General features: G+C 38.7%; 1 protein-coding gene across 4 annotated transcripts in view; it reads right to left on the bottom strand.

Annotated features, from left to right (window-relative positions):
* Positions 1-22615, bottom strand: part of TLK1 (tousled like kinase 1) — a 146524-nt gene that overhangs the window by 34885 nt on the left and 89024 nt on the right. For all 4 annotated transcript variants that reach the window (XM_050916702.1, XM_050916703.1, XM_050916701.1 and 1 more), the window contains 6 exons: positions 22014-22103; positions 21060-21152; positions 19996-20106; positions 18249-18385; positions 16485-16673; positions 6878-6944 (listed from right to left, as the gene is read on the bottom strand). In XM_050916702.1, coding sequence (XP_050772659.1) covers positions 6878-6944; positions 16485-16673; positions 18249-18385; positions 19996-20106; positions 21060-21152; positions 22014-22103 — 687 coding nt within the window. The remainder of the gene's footprint in view (positions 1-6877; positions 6945-16484; positions 16674-18248; positions 18386-19995; positions 20107-21059; positions 21153-22013; positions 22104-22615) is intronic.

Genomic DNA, 22615 nt, shown 5'->3' with positions numbered 1-22615 from the left:
ATGATATTTGTCTTATTATCCATCCCTTTCTTAATGACTCCCAACATTTTGTTCGCTTTTTTGACTGCCGCGGCACATTGAGAGGATGTTTTCAGAGAACTATCCACAATGATCTCAAAATCTCTTTCTTGAGTGGTAACAGCTAATTTAGACCCCATCGTTTTATATGTATACTTGAGATGTTTTTCAATGTGCATTACTTCGCATTTATCAACATTGCATTTCATCTGCCATTTTGTTGCCCAGTCACCCGGTTTTGAGAGATCCTTTTGTAGCTCTTCGCAGTCTGCCTGGGCCTTAACTATCTTGAGTAGTTTTGTATTATTTGCAAATTTTGCCACCTCACTGTTTACTCCTTTTTCCAGATCATTTACGAATATGTTGAATAGGACTGGTCCCGGTACAGACCCCTGGGAGGTCACCACTATTTACCAGTCTGAAAACTGACCATTTATTCCTACCCTTTGTTTCCTATCTTTTAACCAGTTACCAATCCATGAGAGTACCTTCCCTCTTATCCCATGATAGCTTACTTTGCTTAAGAGCCTTTGGTGAGAGACCTTGTCAAAAGCTTTCTGAAAATCTAAGTACACTATATCCACTGGATCCCTGTTGTCCACATGCTTGTTGACTCCCTAAAAGAATTCCAGCAGATTGGTGAGGCATGATTTCCCTTTATAAAAACCATATTGACTCTTTCCCAACAAATTATGTTCATCTATGTGTCTGATAATTTTCTTTTTTATAGTTTCAACCAGTTTGCCTAGTATTGAAGTCAGGCTTACTGGTCTGTAATTTCCGGGATCACCTCAGGAACCCTTTTAAAAATTGACGTCATATTAGCTATCCTCCAGTCATTTGGTACAGAAGCTGATTTAAATGATAGGTTACATACTACAGTTAGTAGTTCTGCAATTTCACATTTGAGTTCCTTCAAAACTCTTGGCTGACTATCACTTCATAATTGTGACAATACAATGTGTGATTCTGCCAGATTACTGAGCGCCATTGTTTCCACAGAACTAGACTTGCATGAAGTGGAGGGGAGTTGACAGCCTAGGCTCAGTGGAATGACCCACTAAAGGAATAGAATACCTTTCTTTGCAACTACAAGTTTATAATGTGAAACATTAGAATAAATTTATTGGTAAATTGATCTACGCTTGTTCAACAGAAAATGTCAGAGGGCATGTTTTCATATTTTCCCTGTACTATTTGTTACATGTTTCCACTCTAGATAATTCTGCTTAGAAAGTTCAAATTAATTGGAACATGATTTAGAAAGAATGATAATACCTTACTCTAGAATAACTGCCTCTTCGGTTAACCTTTATAATTATGAAGTGGATTGGAAATCAATCCACACACAAAAGCAAGTAATTATGGAATTACTCTAAGATGACACTAAGAAAAATGTCTCCCAGGGAAGAAGTGTTACCTATACTGCATAATTGACTCAAAACTATGCTGTTGCTATCTGGAATATAAATTAAATGAGTATATCTCCAAGTCTTAAGACACAGATCAATCAGAAGACTGCCAATGGAATCAAGAATCTCTCCCCATGACAGACAGGGCAAAAAACTATCTGAAAGGTAAATTTTTATTCTGACAAGAAGGACCAAATCCCCAATTTTCAGCAGCTGGCTAGTGCAAGATGCCTCTTCTGCTGGCAAAACTAAGTTGAGTATTTGCTTTTCCTAGTATATAATACTATTTGCATTTTCCTGTTTGTATGTTGTTAACAAGCTAATTTTTGCATATTTAGCTGCACCCTGGCAGCTCTCAGGTGAATACCCTGAAATGATATGCAGTTTCTCATAAGCCACTAGTCTTCTATAAAGAATTTGACACACACATCTTCTTAAAAAAACACCTGTTTGTCTCTTCTTGTCCCTGTTATTCTCAGAGACTACAGGGATGGGGGATCCTATTATTGCCTCTTTTGAATTTCTGTTCATATACTATGCAATTCAGTGGTTCTCAAAATGTGGTTCATTAGACCAGTGTTATAGTCCAAAGAGAACTGGCTGGTGTCACAGTTTCCAGATGTTACTTTAGACACTAAGGTTTTGAATACCTGTAAACAGAAAAGAACCAGCTAAGCTCTGTCTCCTGCAGGTCACTGCTATGTAAAAAGGTAAGAACAAGAACCATGAGGATCTAGCAGGAGAGAAATTTCTTGAGGAACTGGAGAACAAGAGGAATATTTGTAAGCACCATGCCCAGGGGAGCAAAGAAAGGAGCAACATGAAAGCATTTAGAAAGTGAAGGGAAGAAGGACCTGGCAGCAAAGAACCAGATGGAGAGAAGGTATGCAGATGGAAAGAAGGAAGAGAGTTATGGCAGCAGAGAAACACATACCAAGAGAACACTAGGAGATGAAAATAAAAAATGAAAAGCAAAAAGGAGACTGATTATTTTTTTCTAAAAAAAGGACATCTATCACATTATAGAGTTACAAATAAATATTTTTCTATTACTACTTTTTACAGACACACACAGACTTATTCTGCCACTGATTAATTTAGCTTTATTTTTTAAGTCAAGCCATTAGTGAACATGGACATATACTTGCTTATATACAGAATTCAAATGTACAAAATATTAATATAATAATGTATATATAAAATCAATGCAAAGACAAGTCTAGAAACCTTGAGTTTCGGTGTGAAAAATAAAATCTACATTTTTTTTGGTTTTAAACTAGAAGTCCTACTTTGGTGATTTTGACAACTTCCTTGACTTACAACTAATTTTAATATGAAGTAAATTGAGACACTTTAGTGAAACTTAAAAATGTCTACCTGCAAGGAAGCTATCAGTAGACACATAAACATTGGATTTAAGCTTTCATTTTAGTTCTCTTGTGTTGCTGCATTAGCTTCAGCCAAATAACCAGACCAGGTATATTACTCAATTCTAAAATGAAACACAGAATTATTTACAAGTAAAATAGTTTATAATTTTTAAGCATATGCTTAGCTTTTCCCATTTGAATGGTCCCTCTCTATAACAAAGGAACTGCTCACATGAGTAAAGTTAGGCATGTGTGTAAATCTTTGTAGCAGTGGGGCCTTAAATGCTTTTTAACAATCTACCTACAACAACTCAACTGTTGCTGAGTCACTGACTGACAAAAAGTGTTTCCCCAAGAATAGTGTTTCCAATTTTCTTCTTAAGCACAAGAAGAGTCAAATACATTTATCTTGATTAATTAAAACTAAATATATTTTCTTCTATTTTTCAAGAAAAATGTTTAAGAAACAAATAAAAAGTAACCATGCCAAGACAGAAATGAATGTCGAAAAAACAGTGATATTGGAAAATGTAGATCAGACGCCCAGATAACTAAGGCCATTAACGGTACTCTGCCAAGCAAGAATGAATAATAACTAAGCCTGAGTTTTTATGTTTAATGCCTCTACTAATCAAACTATGAGGTGATATATATTTTAACATTTTAAAATCCCCCTTTCCTTCCTTTGTGACACCCTTCTGGCATTTACTGGCTGACTGAAGCTATTCCAGAATGTGACAAATACCAAAACTGTCACTGCAACCTAGTCTATCCATGGTATTTATGATGTTATAGAATGATGCATTCTCAGATCTTTATTGAGTCAAAAAGTATGATAAGAATGCACAGAGAGATTCAACTGCAGTCACAATATGACATATAATTTCCATCTTGAAATGATAAATACAATTGAAAATAAAGGGTTTGTAAAACTTATTTCTGTGTTGAATGCCCCTGTCAGCTTGGTTAGTCAGGATATTCAGCAAAGGTATTTGACCTTAAATCAATTTTCATTTTTGCTTTAAAACACATTGTTAAAGGAAAGGCTGAATTCACGAATTATTCTAACAGAGGAAATTCATAACAAGAATAAAGCATATCAGCGCGCCTGGACTTATGGACAGGGTATTGCCAGGACACCATATTTACTTCCACAGCATTGTTTCTTCTGTACACATACAAACTTGACAGATTCTAACATTCAGAGGTGTGACACTAGAGCACACAAAGCAACATTACACCAATTCAGTTAGCATAATCTGGACCTAAACATTTTTAAAAAAAAGAGAATTTCTTAATCTCCCTTGAGGCTGAAATGTGGCAGTTCTGGAAATGAAGACAGCCAGAGGGGAGAAACAAGAAGTTTTATTTGCATAAATAGAACATTGCTTGGTTACCAACGGTCTTGCTATTTCCATTCTAAATTTTTTCACATTAACAATTCTAATTGTGGTATGTGTATAACATTCCTTGCTAGGGCTATGATTCTGTCACAGAGGTCAGAGATTCCATGACTTTCCAGGACCTCCATGAGGCATGGCTGGAGCAGCTATCAGCCCCGAGGTGGCCAGCCCCAGGCAGGGGGGACATGGGAAACACCGGGAACAGCTGACCAGGGCCGGTTCCAGGCCACAGCGCGCCAAGCACGTACTTGGGGCGGCACACCGGGGGGGGCGCTCTGCCGGTTGCTGGGAGGGCAGCAGGCGGCTCCGGTTGACCTGCTGCAGGCGTTTCTGCGGATGGTCCGCTGGTCCAGCGGCTCTGGTGGACCTCCTGCAGACACGCCTGCGGCAGCTCCATCGAAGCCACAGGACCATCGGACCCTCCGCAGAAACGCCTGTGGGAGGTCCACCGGAGCCGCGGGACCGGCAAGCGGCAGAGTGCCCCCCGCGGCGTGCCGCTGTGCTTGGGGCCGCAAAATTGCTAGAGCTGGCCCTGCAGCTGACCAGCAGCCAGCCCTACCCCAGGTGAAGGGAATCTGAAACACCTATCTGTAGCAGTCTGGAGGGCCGCTGGAGCAGTGGCTGGGGTTGGGTCAGCCCCCCTCGGGCTGGAGCTGCAGCAGGGGGCTGAAGCAGCTACAAGCCCCATCAGTGCTCTGTTTGTCGCCCTTCCTCCCTACCCCTCCAGGTATTTTTAGTAAAAGTTGGGACAGGTGACAGCCAATAAACACAATTTCATGAAAGCCTGTGACCTATCCCGACTTTTACTAAAAATACCCATGAGGGAATCATAGCTTTATCCATTGCACCTTGCACTGAAGCTAAGAACTGCAGTAATATGCCCTTTTCATAAGCAGAGATCAGAAGTGTAATTTAGTGGAAATGACAATGAAGTATGGAGCACCTCACTGCAGGAAGCGGAGTCCCCTCAACTCTCAATGACCTCATCTGTGGGGCCTACAGAAAGGGAACAGTAGTGTTGCTTATATTGATATTTCATATTTAATGTATTATTACATAGCTGATAAAATCTATATGCAGAAAATACCATTAATGCCAAAACAAAAATTAAAAGTCACCCTGTCTGTACCAATCTCATTTGATAAATTATACCCATTGTGTCAACCTCATCATCTAGTACAGTCCCCTGCACTTAAGGCAGGACTAAGTATTATCTAGACCATCCCTGACAGGTATTTGTCCAACGTGCTCTTAAAAATCCCCAATGACGGAGATTCCACAACTTCCCTAGGCAATTTATTCCAGTGCTTAACCACTCTGACAGTTAGGAAATTTTTCCTGATGTCCAACCTAAACCCATTGCTTCCTGTCCTATCTATAGAGGTTAAGAACAACAATTTTTCTCCCTCTTCATTGTAACAACCTTTTATGTACTTGAAAACTGTTATGTCCCCTCTCAGTCTTCTCTTCTACAGACTAAACAAATCCAATTTTTTAAATCTTCCCTCTAGACCTTTAATCATTTTTGTTGCTCTTCTCTGGACTTTCTCCAATTTGTCTATATCCCTTCCTGAAATGTGGCTCCCAGAACTGGACACAATACTCCAGTTGAGGCCTAATCAGAGAGGAGTAGAGTGGAAGAATTACTTCTTGTGTCCTGCTTGTAATACTCCTCCTAATACATCCCAGAATGACGCTTGCTTTTTTTGCAACAGCGTTACACTGTTGACTCATATTAAGCTTGTGGTCCCCTATGACCGCCCAGATCCCTTTCCACAGTACTCCTTCCTAGGCAATCATTTCCCATTTTGTATGCGTGCAACTGATTGTTCCTTTCTAAGTGGAGTACTTTGCATTTGTCCTTATTGAATTTCATCCTAGTTACTTCAGACCATTTCACCAGTTTGTCCAGATCATTTTGAATTTTAATCCTATCCTCCAACGCACTGGCAACCCCTCCCAGCTTCGTATCACCCGCAAACTTTATAAGTGTACTCTCTATGCTATTATCTAAATCACTGATGAAGATATTGAACAGAACTGGAAGCAGAACCAATCCCTGTGGGTCCCCACTCGTTATGCTTTTCCAGCTTGACTGCGAACCACTGATGATTACTCTCTGGGAATGATTTTCCAACCAGTTACGCACTCACCTGATAGTAACTCCATCTAGGTTGTACTTCCTAGTTTGTTTATGAGAAAGTCATGCGAGACAGTATCAAAAGCCTTACTAAAGTCAAGATATACCACATCTACCACTCCCCTGCCATCCACAAGGCTTGTTACACTGTCAAAGAAAGCTATCAGGTTTGGTTTGACATGATTTGTTTTTGACAAATCCATGTTGACTGTTATTTATCACCTTATTAATCTTCTAGGTATTTGCAAATTGCTTGCTTAATTATTTGCATTGATTCAAGAGTTTAGTGCAGACTGATACAATGGACTCAGTACTTCATGAAGCTAAGCATGCTCTCTCTCCAGTACTCCCAAAATATGCCACGTTAGGGAACAGGAAGGAATCAAGTCATTATTCAATACATAACTCTTCATTGCTTACTGGAAATCAATTTTGTAATACAGCTTTAACAAGCTTTTTACACACTGTGACAGTATTAGTTTTTACACTTCGATGCAAGGCAGCAAAAATCACAGAGCAAATAACTACGCATACCTTTTTAAGATGTCCTAATCTAAGTTTGAAAATTTCTTCCTGTTCATGATATTCTGCTAGAGTCAACCTGCAAAAATAATAAGAAGCAGTTTTAGATTTTACTATCTTATAAAAAATACAGAAATTGACACACACATTAAAATGTGAATAGCAACAGTGAATAACATTCTTTATTTACCATTTATAACTATCAACACAAGATCACCTTTTAAATTGTATCTGGATTTTTTAACTTTTTTTTTTTTTTTTAATAATATGTCATTCCAGGGCCAAAATCCATTATTTATAGAAACCTATCTGGTATTCTGAAACATTAATTGTCTATGCTAGGACCACTTCCCATTCAGCAGACCACTACTTAGGGTAAGTCTTCACTACTGGCCATATCGGTGAGTAGCAATCGATTTCTCGGGGATCGATATATGGATCCCCAAACGTGCTCCTGTCGATTCCAGAACTCCACCAACGCGAACGGCAGTAGCGGAGTCGACAGGGGGAGCCGTGAACGTTGATCCCGCGCCGTGAGGACAGTAGGTAACTCGATCTAAGATACGCAACTTCAGCTAAGTGACTAACATAGCTGAAGTCGAAGTATCTTTAGATCGATCCCCTACCCTAATGTAGACCAGCCCTTAGTATGAGATCTTCTCCTTTGCCACCCCTAAATCTTAGCAATTGCCTCAGTGTTTGGTTCTCAAAATATGTCACGCAGTGCACTACCATGAAGGAATCCATAGACGGTTTGGAAGAACCTAGTTTAAAACTCAGGAATTCCAGGTCATTGTCTCCAATCATAGAAATTATGGAAAGTAGTTAGGAAACAGTATGGAGCGGAACTGTATCGTGCATCCAAGTTGAACAACCTCAACTACCCAATGAGCTGCAGTAATTCTCCCCAAAACTGCAAGGAAACAGACTAAACAGATCCTCAAAAGAAGGGGAAATGGAGAAAAGCCAAAGTGAAAACCACCTCTCAGTTCTCATTCAATGTATCAAACCTGAAGGCTTGATCCCAAAGATGACAAAATGAGTGGAAAAAGATTCATCAGCTCACTGCCTGATACATTTTCCACTATCCTGCCTCTTCTGATATTGCAAAGCCTGCACCTTTCAGTACTGAGGCCAAAACTTCCAAATGTCATGAAAGGTTTCCAATACCAAAAAAATAAAAAAGACAGTTCTTCTTCAGGACTGATGCAAGGACTCCCCAAGACTTACTGCTGGTAGACTTCAAAGTCTTATTCTTTGAAGCACCTTGCTCATCTTGAAATTGAAAGGGCACTCCACATCAATTAGGAGTAGGTCTCCACAGATCTGAGCCTTAGAATAATGTAGGAGTACTGAGGAAAAACAACTAATACCATTGTAAGAATCAAAGCATCTGACATGTCATGCCTGTAAGAAATACTAGGACATTTTCTGCTCGTCAGAAAAGTGGTCAATGAGAAGATACATCTCTTCCCAAAGATGCAATTGGCACCTAGCCACACAGATACTAAACATTCCTCACCAAAAGTCAAGCTGTCTGGTGTCCTTACCCAGTGGAAAGGTAAGAACTACCTTGGATTTTTCTCAACGTTTCAATGACTACTGACACCACCAATGAGCCAATACAGGTACAGAAATACTGGAATTCCTTATTATCACTGCCTTTTTTAGATATGGCTGAGATTGACACTGGAATCAATGAGATGTCTTTAGCAGGGTCCAGTAGCTCATTATTAATGTAGTGAGATTCTCTCAGTACTGCTGGTTTCATTCAATCAGTTAAAAAGGCTATCTATGGACAACTGAATTTCAGAGCTTCAGTTCTAACATCTCCTGAAATGGGCTGAAATCAGGGGGCAAAAACAAACAAGGATGTGACTACGTCCCCAGGAAAATTTGAGGAAGAACCAATCTTTCCTTTCAGGACAATGTTGTTGCAAAGCAGGGCTTTGGAGCCGTGCTCCGGCTCCACTCCAGCTCCACGCAAAAACCTGCAGTTCCACTATTCTAGAGCTGCTCCGTGCTCCAGCTCCAGGCTCCACTCCAAAGCCCTGTTGCAAAGTGCCCTACACCTTCTTCCTTGTCGGGTGAAAGGTGGTCATGCACAACAACTGAGGGGACAATTTAACAGATACTGGTGTGGCCAGCAGAGGAAGTGGCAGTGAAGAAAAAACCTTAGCTGTCTGGGAGCAGCAGATAGGTGAGTAGTAACAGGTTTTATGGCTGACCTTCTTCAGACTCACAAGGGAGAGGAGATCCTGTCATTAAGACCATATAGTCCATATGCTAAATGGAAAGCAAATGAATGGAGCCTCAAATGGCTTGTCCCAATAGACCAGAGAAGTGAGCACAAGTGAGAACATGAGCCCTGGACAAACCAACCATTCCAGTTCCAAGAACTGTCACAATGAACCTTCCAACTGCATAAGACAGCACTAAGTCTGAGCCAGCCACTCACAGAAGAATGGCCCTGATTGAAATTTCTGCTCAAGGTCCATGTCCAGTGTCTGATACAGGGACTGGATTTGTTAGGTTTCCTTGATTAGAAAGGCAAAGAGCCTTGGCTGCCCAAAGGAGTGAAGTCAAGATATGATGACCCTACACACATCATGGCAAGAACAAACTACTGGTTTGTGTGTCTACTTTCTAGAAACATGGAGAGACTCAATGCTCACAACCTAAATTTGCTGTTCTTATGAGAGTACTTGGAGGCCACAATCAAAAAATTGGAGGACCCCCTGATCCAGTAAAGGTACAAACATAAACTATCACTGGAAACATAAGTTTTATATCAAATCCTCCAGAAATCACTCTGGGCACTGAGTGAAAGTCCTCCAGCCACAGCTAGCTGAAGAAAGGAACGAACTAAGGCAGTTTAGGAGACTTGGTCCTTTCATAACCTTGGCTACCTACATGCAGGACCAGGATAGGAAGTTTGTGTAGCTCCAATAGGCACTGCTTTACAGGATGTTCCTGAAGCACAGTAACCCTTGAGAGGCACAACCCACAAGTATGAATATACAGAGGTCACCTTGAAAAGATATTACATTTCAAGTCAATCTCGCTCCATCCTTCCACACTATGCCCAGTAAACAATTGTTTTTCTTACAGTATATTTTATTTACAAATCTAATGTGGTTAGAGGCACTGCATGATGCATAAGCAATTTAAAACTGTTGACACTGATTTTTCAGAGAAGCTTATGAAATGTTAAATGTTACTGTAGGCACAATTACTTTAACTTATGTTAGATTCCTGGTGAAGAAGAAAACCTCATTCCCACCTGTACTCAAAAACAGTTACATGCTAGAAGTAGGTTTATTATTCCTTATTTGAACATTAAAGTGTGCTACACCTTACATAATAGTTTATAGAAACTAACAGAAATATTACTCCTATTTATCATATGTTAAGTTGAACAATGTACCTTGTGTTAATTTTTTTGGTTTATAGGCCACTACATCATTGTACTGCCCAGGCAAGGCACACAAATTTTCAGGTTTAGTTTTTTTACTTGTAAAATGGACCTCATAATTTAGATAGTCTCTTTCATACATAGATTTCAAGGCTTTTGACAAAAATACTGAAGAGTACCCCTATTTGATCAATATATTTCTCTTCACTCTCCTCTCATGCAAGACCAGCTCACTGATTTTTTTCTTATAAAAAAAAAATCATCAGGCACAGACCTACCATGGAAAATTTCAGCAGAAAATTGAAAATTTCAGAAGTGAATGACTGAAGACAAGGAGTTAAAACAGAAATTTTGATGCAACATAATTAAGGCTATTTTTTAGTCACGAGTAGTTTTAGTAAAAGTCATGGACAGGTCATGGGCAGTAAACAAAAATTCACGGCCCGTGACTTGTCCATGACTTTTACTAACAATACTGTGACTAAAACTTGGAGTGGGGGGCGGGAGGGAGGGGAAAGAGGCGCAGGTGATCTGAGGGTGCTGCGGGTGCTGAGGGAGGTGGCCCAGGATCTGCTGCTGGAGGGGAGGGTTGGCAGGGCTGGCTGGGGCTCCCTACCTGGCTCCGCATCTCTGCAGCTCCTAGGAGGTGGAGGGGCACAAGAGCTGGCTGCTGCAGCTCCCATTGGCAGAAAACCGCAGCACGGAGTCCCCTCGCCCCCAGCTGCCTAGGTGCTGCAGGGCCATGCCAGTGAGAGCCCCCCACTCCAAGGTAAGTGCCCCCTAGCCCCCTGCCCTTAGACCCTTCGCGCACACACAAACTGCTGCTGCTGGCCCAGGGGCTGCCTGGCTCAGGCAGCCCCTGCACCAGCCACTGCAGAAATCACGGATTATGTGACCTCCATGACAGACTCGCAGCCTTAAACATAATCTATACTGGATCACAACCAACACGGTGCTACTATTATAATGATCTCTCCTCTAGACATCTCCCAAGGGCGGGGGTGGGGGGGAGTAAGGATATGAATACAACAAAATGCTCAAATTCTTCTGCTCATACCTTCCTTACAAAAATAGAAAAATGTTTCAGGATGGACTTTTTAGAAGTGCTCCAGAGCAAGTCTAACTCTATTCGAGGTTTTTTACAGAGTTAGGCCAATGTTATGCACTTGCAAAAATCTCTCCCATAATGTTCTAATTCAACATCTTTTCTGGGTCTTATCTATGTTTGTTTTATAGACTAAGCTGCTTGGGGCAAGGGCTGTCTTTATTTGTCCTGTAAAGACCCAGGCACATTGCTGGTGCTTAAACATGTAATTCTGAAAAATTGCTGAAAACATCTACTTCCTCCATGCCCAACACAATGTTCCCTCTAAATGAGTTTGTTCAATTAGATTAGCATAACTGACATCTTAGTATCGCCTCCCACAAACATTTTAAATTAGACACAGAGATCAGAACTGAAGTATTTGCATGAGACACTGCCACTGAATAAATGTAGTGACAGAGGAAATGATGATTAGGGAGTCACCATGACCAAAACGGCTAAAGCTGAAAAGTGAAGGGAGGAGGAAGTCACTATAGAAATCAAAATTCTTCTTTCTAAAAGCAATAACATATTAGCCACATGAAGAACATAGAATCATAGAACTGGAAGGGACCTTGAGAGGTCATCTAGTCCAGTCCCTTTCACTCATGACAGGACTAATTATCTAGACCATTTCTGACAGGTGTTTGTCTAAACTGTTCTTAAAAATCTCCAGTGATGGAGATTCCACAACCTCCTAGGCAATTTATTCCAGTGTTTAACCACTCTAACAGTTAGGAAGTTTTTCCTAATGTCCAACCTAAACCTCCCTTGCTGCAATTTCAGCCCTTTCCTTCTTGTCCTATTCTCAGATGTTAAGAAAAACAATTTTTCTTCCTCCTCCTAAAAACCTTTTACATACTTGAAAACTGTTAACATGTCCCCCTCAGTCTTCTTTTTCCCAGACTAAACAACCCAATTTTTTTCAATCTTCCCTCAAAGGTCGCATTTTCTAGACCTTTAATCATTATTGTTTGCTCTTCTCTGGACTTTCTCCAATTTGTCCACTTCTTTCCTGAAATGTGGTGCCCAGAACTAGACACAATACTCCAGTTGAGGCCTAATCAGAGAGGAGTAGAGTGGAAGAATTACTTCTCATACCTTGCTTACAACAATCCTGCTAATATATCCCAGAATGATGTTCGCTTTTTTTTGCAACAGCGTTACACTGCTGACTCATTTAGCTTGTGGTCCCCTATGACTCCCAGATCCCTTTCCGCAGTACTCCTTCCTAGGCAGTCATCTCCCATTTTGTATCTGTGCAACTGATTTTTCCTTCCTAAGTGGAGTACTTTGCATTTGTCCTTATTGAATTTCATCCTAGTTACTTCAGACCATTTCAACAGTTTGTCCAGATCATTTTGAATTTTAATCCTATCCTCCAAACCACTTGCAACACCGCCCAGCTTGGTATCATCCACAAACTTTATAAGTGTACTCTCTTTGCCATTATCTAAATCATTGATGAAGCTTTGAACAGAACTGGACCCAGAACCGATCTCTGCAGGACACCACTCGTTATACATTTCCAGCATGACTGTGAACCACTGATGATTACTCTCTGGGAACGATTTTCCAACCAGTTATGCACCCACCTTATAGTAGCTCCATTTAAGTTGTATTTCCCTAGTTTGTTTATGAGAAGGTCATGTGAGACAGTATCAAAAGCTTTACTAAAGTCAAGATATACCACATCTACTGCTTCCCCACCTATTCACAAGGCTTGTTACCCTGTCAAAGAGAGCTACCAGGTTGGTTTGGCATGATTTGTTCTTGACATATCCAGGATGACTGTTACTTATCACCTTATTATCTTCTAGATGTTTGCAAACTGATTGCTTAATTATTTGCTCCATTATCATTCTGGGTACAGAAGTTAAGCTGACTGGTCTATAACTCCCTGGGTTGTCCTTATTTCCCTTTTTACAGACTGGCACTATATTTGCCCTTTTCCAGTCTTCTGGAATCTCTCCCATTTTCCGTATTGAGAGCAAAGTGTGATTTCACATACATCTGACAAAGTGGGTATTCACCCATGAAAGCTTATGCTCCAATACATCTGTTAGTCTATAATGTGCTACAGGACTCGTTGTTGCTTTTCATGTGGTTAGTTGCCATCTTGATGAGTACTTTCATTAGATTATAGATTATTACGGTTGGAAGGGACCTTAAGAGATCATCTAGTCTAACCCCCTGCTCAAAGAACCAATCCCCAAATCGCCCCTTCAAGGATTGAACTCACAACCCCGGGTCTAGCAGGCCAATGCTCAAACCACTGAGCTATCCCTAGATAAACACGGTAAATTGTTAATCATCCAACTACATCAGGAAAATGACCTGTCACTGGCAATGCCTCAGCCATCACCTTCTTCTGGTTTTGACAACTGTTTTCAAACTGTTCATATACAAAAAGCTGTTTTCAACCCTGGTTTCAACCACACTTTTCTATAACCAAACTAAAAAAATATTTGTTTTTGTCTACACAAAAAGCTAAGCTATTGTAACAACTAAATAAGGTGGTGCCTGAGGGACTCACTGCTGACAAGCTTTGTTACCAGATAATTTTTTTCAGCATAGCAGCGTAAAGGTCTGCCTAATCACATACATGTATGTTGTACTAATGTACCTCTGTTTTAGTTCATTAATCTCACCATTCTGTACTTCCCTCCAGCTAAGTATAAATAAAGCCCCTTCCTTTTGGCTATGGGCTAATTAGAACCATTATTCTCAGAGTGATGTGGGCAGAGTGATGAGCACAATACGAATGCAGTAATGGTAGATTAGGAAGAGTAAATGAATACTGAATACTAGACTGGAAAAGAACAATTATTAATTGTTTTAATCAGCCACATGGACACGTGCTATCTGTCTAACTCTGTAATGGTGAGCCGCAGTTTTACTGTAGGTATCTTTCAGAGAAGAAGAGGTATCACACCAACAAGTAAGACTACAACAAATCCTAATTAGAAGTTCTAAAACCCCCTAGAGTTCCCGGCAAAGGAACACGAGAGGTCCTTGTGTTCTGGTGATCCTATTTTGCATAAAGAACCCCAGCAAATAACACACAAATAGGCAGGCAGTGTTATACATAAAACAGCAGATATAATCAGGACCAAATTAACATATACAAATACACAGCTAGTCTTGATTCAATAATGATTAATACGTGTAAACTACCATTCAATTACTAAAATAGAAAAAAATTGCAATTAACTTACTGGCTATACCGTTGTCAAAAGAAATCTTCAATGCTCAATTTGTATTCAATTTACATGTAACAGCTTAATCAAACAAATTAAATGTGAATTTGAAAATGTTAAAAATAATTAATTTGAAAATATTTTGACAAAAGGACAGAAGTAGCTATTTGTGAATCTGGAACAAATCGGACAAGAGATATTCGTGGTACAATTAAATATGCAATGCCTCTTGTGAAACATGCAATTGAAGCAAAATTTATCATCTACTAAAGCAGCAAAAAATCTCACGAAATTTAACATGAATATAGACTAAAAAGACTTAGCCAAACATATTGATCAGGTATATTAATAGCTAAGAGTAACAGTAACAATTGCTTGGCTTTTAATATATAGAACATTTATATTGTCACAAGCGTTGTTTGTACGGTAGAAAGTAAAAGCAACTACAGAGCTGTCCTGCAGATTTAAAAAACAAGAATGCTAAAGTGTCTACAAACACAACACACAATTTACAGAATCCCAATATATGTATTCATTTTTCTTAAGTGGAACAAAGAGTTAGAGATTGACAAACTGTGCAAGAAGAATGAGCTAGTTCCCCTGGAAACAGATATTCTAGAAAAGAGCCCATATTAGTTCCAGTATTATTTAAAAAGTGAGGCATGCCTAGCTTATATGAGAAAGAAGCACTTCTTAAATGGTAAGTTATATATGAAAATTTAAGGGGTTTTATGTTTTAAATTAGCACCTCTGAACAGCCTTCCTACCATAAGCTTTCTGAGAAGTGTCACTTTTAAAAACAAACCATAATCAGTATTAACTTAAAAGATCTAATGTCAGTTCTAAATCCTGTTGCAGACCCCTTTTATTCTTAATTCTTTTGCCACCAAGTGCAAAATGTGCCAGAAACATACAATGAATGCACAGGTAAAAGGGATATTGGATTTGATAATCAGAAAAGGCTGAACATTTTGTTGTAATTGTAAATATTTAAAATAATGATTTTTCTGATGATTAAAGGTCACAATCAACCTGGGATCTAGCCAATTTCAAAACAGGAGTTTAAAAGAACTTTGAAGTACTGCTTCTGGTGCATTGGCCAACTTTTTGTAGTTTAATAACCACATTATCATATTTGTAAAAATGTGCTTCCCTCCTGTTGTTGTATGGAAAACTCAAACAAAGGAGGAGAAAAATTGATTACACAGGGAAATAGTGATAATGAATATACAATGAAGTGCAATCAAATGCAAAGTAAACAAATTGAAGGAAAAAAACTTTTCTTTTTTTCAATCTCTTTCCATTATACTTAACTTTACAGTTACTTGTAACAATAGTAGGTAAAATATTTTCATACAGAAGGGTAATTTTTAAATTGAGGGTGTCCATTAAACCAGCACTAAAACATTTAAATTAAAAGATGTAACATCATTTATTTTTTTTAAAGCACATTATTAATTTAGATGCAGGCTGTCAGATACTACGGGCTGTACCCAACTCCTTTCAAAGCCAATTGAAAGACTATTATCTTCTTCAGCGGAAGCGGACTTGGTCACCAAAAGCCTTCTCTATATCAGTTTAACTGAAAGAAGAATAAGGCTAACTCCACTGATTTCAGTGGATTTACAAGTGTAGAATACTAGAATTAGGCATGTCTAATTAGAGAACCATAGACACATTGCATCAGGGCAAAACAGACTGATGCAATTTACCCAAGATAAATTGGAATGATACATTGCAGCTACATAGACTTTGGTGCAAGTTTTGCCAATTTAGACAAGCCATCAGTGAGAACAGAGTACGTCCCTAACTTGCTGGCATATGGTGTAACTGCTGAGGTTATGCCAATACTTGCGCTGCAAACGAAATGGACAACATCTAGGAAACCATGAAAATGACTGACTGAATTGGTAAACTTACAGCTGTGGTAAACTGGGTCTAAGAAAGGGATCATTTTCTGCCCCATTGACAGCTTTATTTTTCCTCTGTTTTGGTTCTGAATTGGCAGATGGTGTTTGAGAATTATTTGTAGATGGAGGTTTTCGTTTGGCTAGGAGCTTTCTTTGCCTTTCGATATCTTCCCTTTGTTGATTCACCCATTCTTGTTGCCTGTAAAACCAAAAATATTGCATTAACTATTAATATTTTTACAGCTAATAACATTTTAAAAAGCAGGCTTATAATAATGGCAATGATGGATTCTAATCCACTGAATTACCATAATCTCCGTTCTTGGTAAAAATGAAATGCTCATGTGCTGTACTTAACTAACAGGCACTGTAAATGTCAATAGTTATTTTGGGGGGCAGAAGAAGAATTTGCATGATTTTATTTTATTTTTGTATGTTTGTTTCTTGGTGTATTCTTTGTTGGATAATATGCTACAGATCTGCAATTTGGCAAGAGGATGGTAATTGAAAAAGTTGTACTTTTTCTGCTGGTAATCATTTTTGCACAAATGAAGAATAAGAGTATTTCAAAGTATGTTAAAAAGAAACAGAATGTTCCCTATTAGGTAGGAGTAGTCTCACAAAGTTTTGGAAACATGTTGGTATAATTGTCTTTTGGAATAGGTTTCCAAAAAAGTGTAACATACATACTGTGTTCTCCACATTGGAAACAAATGGTGTTCTGACAAAGTGGTTATTATCGCTTACAACCAACACCAAAAGAAAAAAAAAAGTCAGAGATGTCAATAATATGGCTGTTTTACAATTCAGATACTTTATCTAAGCTGAACTTTCTAAATAAATAATCAGTTGGGTTACACAGCAAATATTGTATGTGTGCACAAAACACCTAAGGAAGACTGCAAAAGCTAAATCATTAGATATTAACTAGGTCAGGGGTTCTCAAACATTTAGTGTGGACCCATTTCTGACGAGTGCCTTCATATACCAAATCCCTACGCAACCACAATCCTATTTGCATTCCCACATCTTTCTTGGCAAAACTAGAGGTTTCCAGTGAATACATTAATACTTAACAAATCAGTTTACTTTCCAAAGCATGTCTCTGAAATTATGAATTAGTTTCTTTCTCCCATTTCACCCCCTGCCCCATCTCCCCAAGCTCCTTCTCTGCTCCATTCTCAGCTGAAGTACCTTGTTGAGGCAGCTCTTTTCCTGCTGGCGGCTACAGGCTCCTTTCCCTCATCCGCTTATGCTAGCAGCAGCCCCTAGTGGTGGCTGCTAGGTTTGCTCCTCCTCCTCGCTCCTCCTTCATTGCAATGAAGAGCCTGGATGTCTGCTGAAGCTGCTATAATTAAGGATGTGGAGCCAGAACCATGTGACCAGCAAGCCCTCCACAGACCATAAACTGTTCCACTGACCACCAGTAGTTGGTGGACCACAGTTTGAGAATCACTGATCTAGGTTTACAACTTTTTCTATCAATTGTGATGATTAATGAAATGCTGCGCAGTTAGTAAATTCACACTTGTTCTAAGGCTTGTTAAAAATCAAGTGAGGCCCAATGATCTTCTTTAAAAAACAACAGGATTTAGCATTCTACATTCTGTCAGTTGATTAAGGGAGTTCTGTATTGCATTCTGAAACTTCAAAAAGCAAAGTAAAACACTACATATGAAAAGCAGCTCCAATCCTAGAAGCTCTTAGTAATAAAAAAATCCACTGGAGGGAACTGACAATTACTGAGAATTTTAAAAACATAACATTGACTAACTTCACAAGATTTTGAAATGCAAAGCCATCTGTCCACTGTTCAGTAAATGAAGCACCATGTCGAACTGTTGTAAAATGCCCAAGGCGTAGTCTGTCTTGCATACTCTTCTCTCTGCTTGCCAGCTTTTCTTGTGTGCTCTAAGAAATCAAAATATTACCAGTTTTTTTAAAGTGTTTAAAAGTTCGCAAAAACACAGCTCCTTCCTCTTATGTCTTTTTTTGAGTAGTAGATAAAAGAATGATGGATGGAAATAAGTTTCAGCTACTCATATTCCAATTAACTCTGCAGAACCCATACGTGTTATTTTTTCTGGCTTATACATTATCAGAATGGTTAAAAATTCTGCAGTAAGAATTTAGCTATTATTCATAATGATACATGAACCAGAAAACCCAAGCTTGACTTTACTTGCAAATGTGACATGGAATTTAAAGAATGAGGGAAGAAGGCGGGGGAATTTGAGCTACCTTTGTTCTATCACAATTCAAGGCTCCTCAACAGGCTGGTGTGTCCCCAGCACAAGAGCTGTCTATGGGATGCTCTACTCCAGTGGTTCTCAAAGCTGGTCCGCCGCTTGTTCAGGGAAAGCCCCTGGCGGGCCGGGCCGGTTTGTTTACCTGCCGCATCCACAGGTTCGGCCGATAGCAGCTCCCACTGGCAGCAGTTCATCACTCCAGGTCAATGGGGGCTGTGGGAAGCGGCCCGGGACGAAGGATGTGCTGGCCGCCCTTCCCGCAGTCCCCACTGGTCTGGAGCGGCAAACTGCGGTCACTGGGAGCCGCGATCAGCCGAACCTGCGGATGCAGCAGGTAAACAAACTGGCCCAGCCCACCAGGGGCTTTCCATGAACAAGCGGCGGACTGGCTTTGAGAACAATTGCTCTATATTCCAGAGCAGGCCACACTCCCTCTAGTCTGATGAACAACAGGCTGATACATCCTGTTCCCAGCACACCCTGGTGCTGAGGCTAGCAATGGTGACAGCATAGATATTCAAAGTGACCCTCCACTGTGGGAATTCTTCCGCAGTCTCTCGCAGCACAATTTATGCAAAAATTTAGTTTCTTTTCTTAATGTCCTGATCTGTCTTATAATCATTGCATTAAACTAATTTTTGTATTCATTTTCCTTGACTTTTGGGGTTGTTCTTAAGAAAATCAGTATTGCTAGTGTTTAAGAATGTTAGCATTAAATTTGAAGTTCATATCTTCTTTACGTGAATGGGATGGCAGAGGGGTAAGTACCTGCTTTTGATACTCTTAATATTAAGCTAAAGACAGAAGGCAGCAGTGGACTGATTTACAGTGGAAATTCTCCTAGTTCTCTTATGTGCTTTTCACAAAAATAATGTTCCCAGTGAGCGTGTTCAGAAGTAGTTTTTCAATCACCTGTAAATTTATTTTAAAACAGTTTGGCCCAAAGTTCAGAAAAAAGGCTGAACACCACCCAGAAGAAAAGCCACATGCTAAGGTCATATCTTTTATGCTATTAGTGAGCAAAAAAATGTTTAAGTTCAAGAATGCATTTTTTCCCCACTCTTCCATATTTCAAAAATGGCTAAAGAGATTTTTCTCAAATTTAAAATTAATTAGTTCTGGACTGAGACCAAAAACTGAGAAAGTTTCAGCCCAAACAGAAAGTTTCAAGCAAATGAAAATGGAGTGGAGGGTTTAATAACAGTACTCCATAGGTAACTATCTATAGTGCTTTCCACCACATACACTGAAAAAAGTAGTGTTCCATCTTACCTTTTCAATCAGAAGTTTCTTGCTCATTGAAATGCATTTGTTTAACCTTTCTTTATATTTTTCAAGTAGCTTTTGTTGTTCATCTATTTGTCTTCTAAGATCACAGTTAGCCTAAGAACAAATATGAAAAAAAAGTCTGTTATATTTCACATCAATGTTATTTTATGGAAAATACTACAAATCAAAAACATATAACTATTATCAATACAAATGTATAGCTTCGGTGACATGCACTAAAGCAGAATACTTACATATATATATTATTAATTCTATACAGTTTAGCAGGTAAAGACAGAAAAATGCAAGATTTTATGAACATATTTTAGATGAAATATATACAATTTGTGAAGTTATTACAATTCCTTTTACCCATCTCCTTTAAAGGCTTCTATTTGTTCTATCTGTGCACTGTTGTCTGCTTTTTGTCACATCCTGTTTGTCTAGTTGTTGATATAGTTACCTCCGCATCCCGACTACTTCTGGAGTATAACCACCCCAACTCCCTTACTCTAGTACAGGAACTTTTCAAAGTACTTCATTTTTTTTCTCATTATAGCCAGTTATTTTGTGCCCATGGTACTTCTGTCATGGTAATCTTGAAAACGAAGGTAATAATAAATTGTTCTACTGAAGAATGCTTTACTTTACAATTAAAGCAAGAAATCTGTGAAAATATATCAAGATTTGTAAAAAGCCAAAGAAATTAAACACACACACTGCCATATACAATATCATCCTTGTCTGGAGGCTGAAGAAGTCTACAACCATATTTAATAGTTAGATGTGCCAAAGACATTTCTTTTAAATGCTGAACCAGAGAAAGATGAGATTCATGCACTTAGTTATTGCATACAGTATATGCTGCTTTTCAGAAAAAAGTATTTATGCAGATTTAATAGAATATTTTAATCTTCACAAATCTGGTGTTTTCTGTCATATATTTATATTGAAAGTTTAAAATACTTTCAGCTTTATAACTTCATATGGTAGTACAGATATTTTCTATACACCATCACTAACTGATATTTTAAACAGACATCTTTTACTCAGTCTTTTACACTTACCCTGAGCAAATCATCTATACGACCTTCTTTCTTTTCCAAGTCTTGATTTTTATTACTTTCCAGTGCAGCTAATTTCAGCATTGTGAGATCAGTCTAAACAAAAATATTTTCAAATATTTAATTCCATTCTTTGGCAGCTGTAACGCATGATCTTCCTCATTTTTGTATCAATGTTGTTAATTATTTTAAATTATTATAATCGTCTTTGTCCATTAACAGGCTGGGTTGAGTAAAGAGTTTGGATGAGCCACTTTAACTGATAAAGTTCTTCATTAATTGAAAGCCAATCTATTAAAGTGCAATTAATTTTCTTTTCCCAGTAAGGGATGAACACAATATGGCTTGAATGAAAAAGTCTACTAATAATACTGTGTTAAATTGTCTCTGTTTGGTCTGAAGTGGTATCCCTCTAAGTAAGAAAGTTTTAAACTAACCAACTGCCAAAGACAGAGGGTCAGAGGACTGGGCTGGACATGCCAAATGAAACAGCAGTTCAGCAATAAGCATGCTGCAAAGCGTAAAAAGTATTGCCATTTTCATTGACAAAGAACTTCGACTTTTAGTTCTGAAAGGCCATGTTTTATCTGACCATATATCATTGTCACAGTGGTTGCTATCTTAAAATACTGATAGAGCTAGAAACCAACACTATAAGATCAAATGACAGCCTGAATCTTGAGCAAAAGGTAAAAAGCATTCTTTTAACTCTAATGGTTCATGAAGTGCTATGCTGAAAGTAATGTGAGCACAAAATGGTAATCAGAATGACTAGCAGCTCATAATTTATCAAGGACAGAAATGTTTTTGCAGACCACTACAAATGCTTACAGAACCTGTAAATTTTCTAAATACTGGTCTTGAACCAGTTATCAGGCATGGAAATAAATGGTCATTGATCAATGTTTTCATGTATTCTAAAAATGACATGGGAAAAGTCAACACAGAAGTGTTTACCTGAGTAATTTTAAATGATAACTGTTTTGGCTGTGTAACAGGGTGGTCCCCAAAAGCTAATGCAGTAGGAGAAGGACTATTCTGTTGAACCTAAAATACATAAACAAAAGGATATCAGCTTCAACTTGAAATACACAGATTGCAAAGTGAAAGTATTTTGAATGTGTATCTCAAAATCCTGTAAAAATAACTACTTGACAGTTGGTTGTAATTAACAAGGTAAAATACGAAACATGGAAAGACCATAATCTAACTATATGACAGATCTATCTTTGGAGTATTGTATCTAGCTGTTCCCCATGCAGTTAATCACATGTGTATTTTGGAGAGGATGCAACATAGTCTAAAAAAACTATGATTGGATCCATTTCAAGGAAAAAGGCTGAGAGATTTGGTCTTATTCTGTATGGAACAGGAGCTCTTAGAAAGTTTCTAAAGACTGCTACTTACCTTAAGAGGAACAGAATAAAGTTTGTAGAAACAGGCACAATACATATGAATTCACACTAATGCTCAACTAAAACAAAATTTTGGCATCAAGCACAGCAGTTAGATAGTATGAACAAAGCTGATCTAATAAGGACTCTTGTATACCAAGTCTA

The sequence above is a fragment of the Gopherus flavomarginatus genome, chromosome 10, assembly GCF_025201925.1.
Source record: "Gopherus flavomarginatus isolate rGopFla2 chromosome 10, rGopFla2.mat.asm, whole genome shotgun sequence".
NCBI lineage: Eukaryota > Metazoa > Chordata > Testudines > Testudinidae > Gopherus > Gopherus flavomarginatus.
The sequence above is the reverse complement of the archived record's forward strand: the minus strand, read 5'-3'. Positions and strand labels throughout refer to the sequence as shown.